The sequence below is a fragment of the Myiozetetes cayanensis genome, unplaced genomic scaffold, assembly GCF_022539395.1.
Source record: "Myiozetetes cayanensis isolate MyiCay16 unplaced genomic scaffold, myiCay2020 scf1, whole genome shotgun sequence".
Taxonomy (NCBI): Eukaryota; Metazoa; Chordata; class Aves; order Passeriformes; family Tyrannidae; genus Myiozetetes; species Myiozetetes cayanensis.
This window is the reverse complement of record NW_026086604.1, coordinates 32,097,689-32,107,473: the sequence shown is the minus strand read 5'-3', so window position 1 is coordinate 32,107,473 and position 9,785 is coordinate 32,097,689. Positions and strand designations below refer to the sequence as shown.

General features: G+C 46.6%; 1 protein-coding gene across 1 annotated transcript; it reads right to left on the bottom strand.

Moving 5' to 3' along the window:
* Nucleotides 1-2,800: 2,800 nt before the first annotated feature.
* On the bottom strand, nucleotides 2,801-9,785 carry PRDM14 (PR/SET domain 14). Its single transcript, XM_050318990.1, has 7 exons — nucleotides 9,262-9,785; nucleotides 8,902-8,975; nucleotides 8,676-8,833; nucleotides 8,224-8,494; nucleotides 6,533-6,735; nucleotides 5,024-5,125; nucleotides 2,801-3,028 (listed from the first exon to the last, which is right to left on the bottom strand). Exons 1-7 carry the CDS (start codon nucleotides 9,783-9,785, stop codon nucleotides 2,801-2,803), a joined length of 1,560 nt encoding a protein of 519 aa, XP_050174947.1.

Here is a 9,785-nt window from a genome sequence, read left to right as displayed (position 1 = left end):
TCAATCTGGATCCATCATCTTGCTTGGGTAAAGTGGGAGTGTACTCTATCTAGAACTGAATGGTATCAGCTTTCATGAACTATTGGGGCACTTAAGGCCCAATCCATCAAGACACTGGGTGCCTTTGGCTTCCAATACAGTCAGCTGCTACCCAGCAGGACAAGGACTAGAATTCCCAGTAAGACAGTTTGACTCTGTAATGACTTACAAATGACACAGAAAACACCCTTCATCCATTTGCTGGTACCTCAAACACACAACTCCAGTGCATCTGGAAGAAAACAAGCCATCGCCCATCGGTGTATGTTATAACCTCCAGTAATTTATTTTCATTCTTTGCACCACTGTAACTGTAGTAATATTAATAATTAGCATCAACATTTACATACAAAGGTTTAATGTGCAAGACAACCAGTACAATCACATGTGCAAGTAAAATCCTTCACATACTCTTTTACAGGCAACACATCAAATACTGTAGCAAGGTGCAAATATTTTAGTACAACATATTTGGGGTTTCTTCAAGAAGAAGAAAATGCACACAAGTAAGACCACTACAGATGCACCATTTAAATAAACAACCTTCATTCAGAAGAAACAAAGAAGTTACTTGCATGGGAAGCTAACCGTGCATTTCATAGTACTTTAAAGCCACTCTTAGTCACAACATTTATGTCGTTTTTAGTTGACTTCACCCATCCTGAGTTATTTAATGTACTGAACCAGCAAAGCCTTCACACACATAATTTCCATTTCTGTTGGCCAAGATTCTGTATGCTTGAGGAAAAAGACCTCCTAGAGGCAGGCACCTGTAAGAAAGATTCAGCTCCCCTACCTTTTCTTCAGTATGGGTTTGTAGATGTAAGTACTGTGATAATTTTCTGCTCAGGAGTGAATGTTACCTATTTAGAGGTCAGGAGTTCAGCTCTCAATATGCACAAAATTCAGCCTGCTCTATTATAGTAATATTTGATATTAAAATAAGAAAAATAATATCAGACTCTGATTTTCGTTCCACCCTAAAACCCACATATATATGTACAATACAATTGGATTTGCTTATTTAAGATAGTGCCTAGTGCTGAGCCTCAATATTTTACTTATAAGTGGTTCAATAAATATTTAAAAAATATTTTTACTATGAAAACAATGAGGACAGTGCATATTAAGTACAATAAAACTTACAAAATTAGTGCAAATCAACATATTTATGGATGCAATATCTGCACAATAAGTAAATGTAGAGGTAGCATTTTTCTCAAGTTCTGTATTTAGAGACATTTAAGTTGGTACAAAATAAAACCTTTTCTTATACTTTATGTGCAAGATCCTTATTAATATGGGCTGATCTAGAATACTTAGAAGAGAATATCATCATCCCAGTAACATCAAACTACCTGTGTTCATCAACCAGCTTCAGCATGGGCTTCCATTATCTCTCCTGGATGCAACACAGTCCCACAAACAACACTCTCATATGCACAACCTCCTGCCAATTGTGCTGGCCACTCAGTGATAATAAAAACTTCTACACTAATTACAGCACTCCCTATACTCAGTGGTCCTTCAGCACAGCCTCCTAGTTGAGGTTTCACAATGACATGGAATGCCATTTTGTTAAGAATTTTAAAAAATTTTGAAATTACATGAACTTGAACAAATCACTCCTGACTTTGTCGTATGGCCAGTGAGAAGTGGAGGATGACACCTTCTAGTCCTCCCAAGGAGGCAAAGGCTTTCCTGCAGTCTCGGGGAGGAATTTCACATGCTGAGTTTTATGCTTTGAGTCTTGGCATCACCTATTCTATACTTTCAGATTTTGAGCAGAGGAAAGGAGTGCTGCTACAGCAGTCATCCAATGTAGAGCTAGGAGGAAGCAGAAGACCCACTCTTCATATCAGGACTCACCACAAAGACTCATCTGGCCTGGACCAGACAGGTTGAATGACATTCAGAATGAAAAGCCCCACTAGGGTGACTGTGCCTGCTCCTGACCTGTGCTGAGACCACAGTGAAATGCCTCTGTGAGGCCACCTGACTGCTTATGACACACCTTGAAAGCTCACTGATGTTTCTATATGTTTGGTCCTCTAAACTCTACTGGTTGGTATCTGAGGCCTGCACATCTCACCACACCCTGATTCTCTCCCTCTGGGCTAACCAGTATCCTCTGGAAGAGCTAACCTTCAGAGTCCTGGAGCTCTCCATGTCCCAGTAGTTGAATGAAGAAACTGAAATACCTCTATGTTGGTCCAGGAGTCAGTATCTCTGAGGCAGTTCACATATAAATAGAACATAATTAGAAGATTTACAGGATAAGGGAAAGTAGACCTCATACCTGTGCTCATGTGTCCAAACAAAACAGGTTAAATCAATTTTGAGAAATGCACTTGATACAAACATCCCTCGCACAAGTTTTGATATGGATTACACCAGGAAGTCCACAGCCATGGTGCACTAGAGACGCAGAAGCAGTCCTCACAGTGATCTTTGTGCACAAAAGGTTTTTGGGAGGTAAAATTCTCTCCCGCCTGTTAAGATTAGGGTATGGGAGGAGAGGAAAGGACAGGTTGAGTAATGAATGTTCCACTTCACCCCAGTGTGGCATCAGGGTGTACTCAGAGAACTCCTGTCCCCTGGGCTCAGTCATATGCCTTGGGTCCAGAGACTGGACCTACCCCAAGAGTCACAGCCTGGGTGAATGTCACCTCCCGTGGCGTGCACACAACCATGGACAAACACATACACACAGACTGATACACACATGAGCTGGTCCAGGACATGCCAGCAGGGTTCCCGACTAATGAACAGTGTGGATCTTCATGTGGAAGTTATAATCCTCCTGCTCAGGGAAGTGCTGGCCGCACACTGGGCACGTGCAGCCCTTCTCCTTGCTGTGTGTGCGCCGCACGTGGCTGTCGTGGGCTGCGTGTGAGGCGAAGGCTTTGCCGCAGTGCTTGCACTTGAAGGGCTTCTCCCCCGAGTGCTGGCGGATGTGAGTGCGCAGGATGCTGGATGCTGTGAATGCCTGAAGGGGCAGGGATCAGAAAGGGGATGGAGTTGGAAGTAATTTGTTTTCACATATATAATCCCCACCTTCAGCTAACCCAGACCCTACTAGGAGCCATGTGCCCCGAAAATTAAGTCCCGAAAATTAATCCCAAAAATTAAGCTCACATCCTCAGATAACTGGACAAAAATCCCAAAACCCACAGCAGTGAGGAATCAGAAGCCAACAGCTATTGCTACATAGACGTAGCTGAGTCTAGGGAGATGGAGATAGGTGAAGCTCAGAGAAAGATTTCTGACCAGAGACACCAGTAAATATCTTCTATGCGTCAACAGTAAGAAGTCAATACTGTCCTAATTAGCTTTGCAGCTTCTTAGTGTTTGGGAAATATAATGCAAGCTTTTTTTCAGTTTTAATTTTCTAAGTTAAACCCTTTCACTGGCTTGAGATTCAGCTGCTAAAATTCATCCATACAGTCCACCATACATCTTTCATGGGTTCATTTTCCCTACTCCATCATTACTCTTCCTTCAGTCAGATCTTCTAGCCAGTTCCCCCACCATTACACACACACTTGAGTAGCTAAGTGCACAGTTTCCCACTCTGTCACAAAGATGCATCCTCCATTTGGGGATAAAACCCTCTCCCCAAAACTTGATCAGGAATGTTGCAAAGTTGCCAGTGTTTTCCTCATTTTTTCTTTTCCCAGGACACTTTCACTATGTGCAGATAACATACAAGAAATCCTCTCTAGTAAGTTTTCACAGCAAATGGCAATAGACATAAGACCCTGGATGTATATATCAAAGGGGCCAAAATGTGTTCGAGGGACAGAATGGTGATGCTGACCCAACACTGTTCCTTTAATTTCAAAATGTTGCCCAAACAGTGACTGCTTTGCTTTCACATCAAAGGAGTTGGGAATGCAAAGCCGTCATTAGACCTATCAGGGGAAAAGGGGATTCACCTGAAAAAACCAGCCCCTGGTTTTCCAGCCTCAGAAGTGATGGCTATGTCCCAGGATAGGTGCATCCTGGACTAGTAGTTTAACCTGATTCAATCCACAGCAGTAGAATGGGAACTAACTGGAGGCTGATCAAGGCTCGCTAGAGATCTCTTTACAGTACGACCTGTAGAGCTCTGCCACCTCCTTCTGTGATCACAAGATAAGGGATAAAATTTCATCCTAAACTCTGCCTACAAGTGTTCAGGATCTCTGGGAGACAAAAAAATATAACCAAAAGCAGCATTTTCTAAGGTTCGTTGCTTCAGGACCCTTCAGCTCTGAGTTAGTCTCACCAGTCATAAACTAAGTGTCTCTCTCTGAAATCAGGAGCAGCTGACTACATGCTGATGATGCTTCTGCATTGCATGGACACTCCAGAGCACCTGGAGCCCTACCAGTATTCATCCAGCAACAGCCTGTTCATCTATCCTCTGTCTGCTGGGAGAGCTGTCGCTGCTTTCACAGGGAGACCTCACCTGAATCATCTCTGCTGTGATGGGCAGTAACAGCTGAGTACATTTTTGATCAGTGCTGTATGGCTCTGTCTTCTTTTCCAAAAGAAACCTGCATGCCCAGCTGCACACCTACAGCCCTGTTATTTCAAGGTAAGCATGCACAAATCCTTATTGTGCAGGTTCAGTGTACAGAACAAATCTCTTTATGGCAATCCGGAAGCAGTGTCACTAGTATCAAAACTACCTATCTGATGAAAAAGTGGGATACTGGATCTAGCTGTGTGCCTTGGATGGTATTTGAAATGCTCCCAAGCTTTCATAGACCTTACTTCTGCAGCAGATCACTGAGCTGGGTTGAACCACAAATTCCATGTCAGATGAATACCAGACATTTTTTCTTCAGTCTCATCCAGCCCTATCACTTTAACTCACAACTGCCTAGAATATACGCACTTCCCAGCTTAAATGCAAAGCATTTTCTTGAAAGAAAACAGAAAAGAAACAAAGGATAACAGAGGACAGATGGAGGGATGGGACAGGGCTTTGCCTTACCTTGTTGCAATAGACACATTTGTAGGGGCGCTCCCCAGAGTGAACCCTCATGTGTTTGTTCAGGCTGGAGGACTGAGAAAAGCTCTTCCCACACACAGAGCACTGGGGGGAGAAAAAAAAGGGCTGAAGTTAAGGTAAAGCATACAGCAGTAGAGTTAAAAAGAAAAACCAGGTATATGGATGACATGTGCATGTATTCTTCCATATATTTATGTATATACACATGTTATGTATTCATGTATACATAAACACAGTAGTGATTATAAGCAGTAACAATCTGAAATAGCCAGAATTTTAGTATGGTTTTAAGAACAGATTTATATATATATATATATATATATATATATAAAATAATGCAAAAATTTAAAGTCTTTTATTGTTAGAATAGTTAAATATTATTTTTCATAACATGAACAGACCATATTGTCTTTCAGTAATAAAAAATCTGAATATTTCTGTAAAATTATCACTCTTTTAAAAAATGTAAACCAAGCTCCACTTGCTTCCTAGAAGACAAACATTTAAAAAAAAAAAAAAAAGAATAATCTTAAATTGATCTTTTACAGTAATAACCATTGTTTCAGAAATGTGGAGTCAGTCACAGCACTAGAAAGGAAAAGGGGAAAGGAAAGGGGAAAAGGAAAAGGGGAAAGGGAAAGCAAGGCAAGGCAAGGTGGAATTAAATGGTATTTAACACCTTATTTTTAATAGAATGTTTTAATCTGTTACTAATTCCATGCAGATATTCTGACATTGTAATGATGCCGTTTTAGTTACAAAATGTTTTCTTGAAAAAAAAATCCCATTATTGTAGGATGATCTATAAAAAGGTACTTGAAGAATTTTTAGGACTGATTTAACTGTGCCATCTCAAACACTTAAATTTGCCCTTCCCAAGCTTTTTAGAAAAAGTCTGATTTTCCACTCTCAGTGCTCCTAGAGAAAACCAATGCTAGAGCAAGGTGTTTGCTGCAGATGAGTAAAGTATTTTAAAGACTTGCTTTCATCAGTTGAAAATCTACTCCACATGGAGTGTAAAACTTTTGACTCCTGTTTGGATCAACAGAAACAAATACAGATGTGGGTCAGTTTTCAGACCGAAGGGTGCAGGTGGGGTGTGGGAAACAGTCATGAGACATCACCATTCCTGATCCTGGAGAAGGGAAGCACCTTTAAACACAAGTTAGCCATACACTGTTTAAGAAAAGGAGCAACACCCACATGAAAATATCCAAAAAGCCCAGGAGAAAATTAGTTTCATTGTAAACTCTTATGGACACTGTGGGGCTTGTTTTCCTCATATAAATCCATTAAATGTCTTCAACTAAGATTTGCTGCAGAAGACAAGCTCTCCCTGTACAGGCAGAGCTTCCCACCAGGGAACTGCAGGGAGGGAAACTGAAGGAGGGGGAACATCATCAGCAGCACCTTACCTGGGCCAAAAAAGACTTTTTAATCAGTTCCCCCAGAAGAGCCAGTGACTAAAGAGAGACCCGGGAGCAGGCTCACCTTGTGAGGTCTGTGCTTTTCGTGAACGTGTAGAATGTGTATTCTCAGCCGGTCTCTTTTTTCAAAGGATCGGTCACAGAGGTGACAAGGAAATTTGCGGTCCCCCTGGTCCACGCATCGAGTGTACTTGAGGTGCTTGTCCCGATAGTACTTGTAGGCAAAAACCTTGCCGCAGCGCTCACACTTGAAGCTCTCCCCGGCTTCTGTACAGCAGAAAGGATTACACCACACGTGCCATTACACCACGGCAAAAGGGACTCAGTTCAAATCTGCATCCTTGTCAGAGCTGGGACCCAACGGGGAATTCTAAGTCTCTGAGAGGGTGATAACGGTAATCGGATGCTGGCAATATCATCAACAAAATACACGTCGGGTCTCCTAAGCGTTCGCACAGCTCCTTTCCAACGGAGGGGAACAAACTAGAGCCCACAGTCTGCTAAAATGATTGGTTTTAGCTCCTGACTTCAGCAAAGACAGGATTTCATCCTTGTTTCTCTATAAACAGTGGGCGAACGTGTGAAAACCCAATGCAGAGTCCCACATAAAAGCGTCTCCCCATATGGAACCATTGCCAGGTATTTTTCTTATCAAGCACTGTCCGCAAATTTTACCTCCCACTCCCAAAAGAAAATAATTTGCACACCTTTTCTATCGTTTTCAATTAACTATCGAACAAAATATGACGTTTATTTGGTTTTCTTTTGTATTTCAAACCGTTCACAACCACTGAATTTAGCAACAACACCGGAAAATTTTAAGATGTTTTTACATCATTTTCTTTCTTTAATAAAAGTAACTTTGGCTTAAGCCTTAAGATGAAAGGAGCAATTTAGCGTCAGTCTGAATTAAACAGTTCCAGACAACAGGTACAAAAATTTCCATTCCAAATTTCCATGCCAAATGGCATAAATCTGTTTTCTCCACAACTTTTGCTTTTAAGAACGTCATACTTTCAGTACATTACAAGCAGAAGTTTCCTACCCCACCCTCCTCGAGTAAGTGCATTTGCTACTTCTTTCGCATGCAATATCGCCACTGTGGGATCGGAACGACTTCAGCCTGCCCCATTTACTTAGAGCGTTACTTGCATGAAAAATATCACTTAGTCAGATGTGCAATCCTAAGATGAAACACGGCCAAAAAAGGAATGACCCCGAAAAGCCCTTCTCCCCAAAACGGGACCCCTCAACAACGGCGCTGCGGGGCCGAGGCAAGCTCAGCCCAGGACGACCAGATGTTTTACAATCGTCAGACCAACATTTTTAACTCCCCGAGGAACCGCGAACTGTGACCAAGCTGTCGGGGCAGAAAGGGGCGCCTCCTTGCTCCGCGCTGCCGGCAGCCCTCGGTGCAAGCCATGGGCTCCCCGACGCCGAGGGGAAGATGCTGTTTTGGGATGCTGGAAGCTGCAGGAAGGGGCGGCCGATGGTCGGCTCCCTGAGAGGGCGGGCAGACCGGGGGGACCGGGGCTGCGGGGCCACCGCCACCTCGAGCACCCCCGCGGCAGGGCCGGTCACCCCCTCCCCCTCACTGCTCACCGCAGGGTCTGGCAAGTTTTTAAAATAAAATACAGCTGGAAAAAGGTGATGTCTGTGTTTCTTTACCTCCCTTCGCGCGAATCTAGTCCCTGCCAGGTACACATTCGTGGGAATAAGGGACAGTGTCCCCCGAGGGGTCTTTGGTAGGCTCACCTTCGGGGTGCTGCGGAGGCTTCTTCCCTTCCGACATGGCCTTCAAGCTGATGGGGATGCCCAGGAACTGCACGTAGCAATCACCGTACCACACCAGCAGCTCCTGCTTAGGGAAGATTTCCTTGCAGGTCTCGTAGAAGATTTCCCCCTGGCACTGGATAGCTGTCAAATTCTGCTCCTCGGGGAACCTGGCACAGTTCACCAGAGACATCCAGTTGCCAGCGGCGCCCTTCCCGTCTATGAAGTGGCTCAAGCGACCGTATTCAAAGATCTGCAAAACAGAGAGAACAGGATCAGGTTTGACCAACCCTTCCAGCACGGTCCGCTCGCACCAGTCCCACCACCCACACTGGGTCGAACCCCTCTTGCAGGCTACGGCAGAGGGGCGGCCGAAAGCCTCGCCCCGACCCCGCTTTGGGGGTGCGGGGTGAGCCCAGCGGTGCCTCCGCTACCTCCCACATCAGCGAGTTGTCGTCGTAAGTCTTGATCTCGCTGGTGTTGACCACTTTGCCTTGGAAAGGGCCGAAGCGGATTCCTTTGGGGATGGGATCCGTGCAGAAGACTCCAAGGTGAGACACGTCCCCGTAGGCCACCCGCACCACCGAGAGTCCTGCGAGGGACAGGGCGCTGAGTGCGGTGCGGATGGCGCAGCGCGGACGCGGGCGGTCCCGGCCCTACCTTCGGGTAACTGCAGCGAGTCCCGGTCGAGCAGCGGGGCAGAGGAGTCCGCAGCGCCTGCAGAAGAAGGACACCTTCTTCAGCCCAGCACCGACCCTGAAGGAGCGGGTCCTGCCTCCCCGACAGAAGCCGCAGCACTCCCCGGCTTTTTCAGGGTGTGGGCTCATAACCCAGGAAAAACACGGGGAAATCCAAGGTGCCCCGGCGATGGCCCTTGAGCCTGGTTGTACCTGTACCCCCTCTGGGGGTCGACCCGAACCCCCCCGCACACCCGGCTGCAGAGACAGCCCTGCCTCCCGGTGCCACCCAGTGTCCCTCCCGCCGCCGTCAAAGACCCCGTTACCCGAGCTGGTGGGGGACACCCGGAGCCCCGAGATGGCGTGGAGGCTCCCGGTCGGCTGGCTGCTCCGGAGTGCCCCGTACAGCACCGCGTTGAGCTCCTCCTCGGTGAAGTGGTACCTGTAGCTCTGCCCCGCCGCCCCGTCGGCTCCCGGGCTGCGGGCAGTCCTGTGCGGGGGGCTCGGATAGGGCGGCGAGGGTGATCCCAAGGGCCCCGTTCCGCGGGCCGAGCCCTCGCTGGGAGGGAAAGGAACCGGCAGCTTGGTGTAGAGGGGCAAGGGGAGGCTGGGGAAAGGCTCGGCGGGCAGGGGAGGCGGCTGGGTCAGGAAAGCGGGGACCCTGCTGAAGGTGAAGGAGGGCAGAGGCGGGGAGGAGGGAACCAGCCCGCCCAGGGGCTTCAGGGGCTGGAAAAAGTCAGGGGCCGCCTCGAAGTACTGGGTGGGAGGGAGGAAAGAGGGGTAGTAGGAGGGGAGGCTAGGGCTCATCCCGAGCGCGTCTCCGCCGTCTCCGGGGGGGACCGACTCGCCGGATAGGGACAGAGCCAT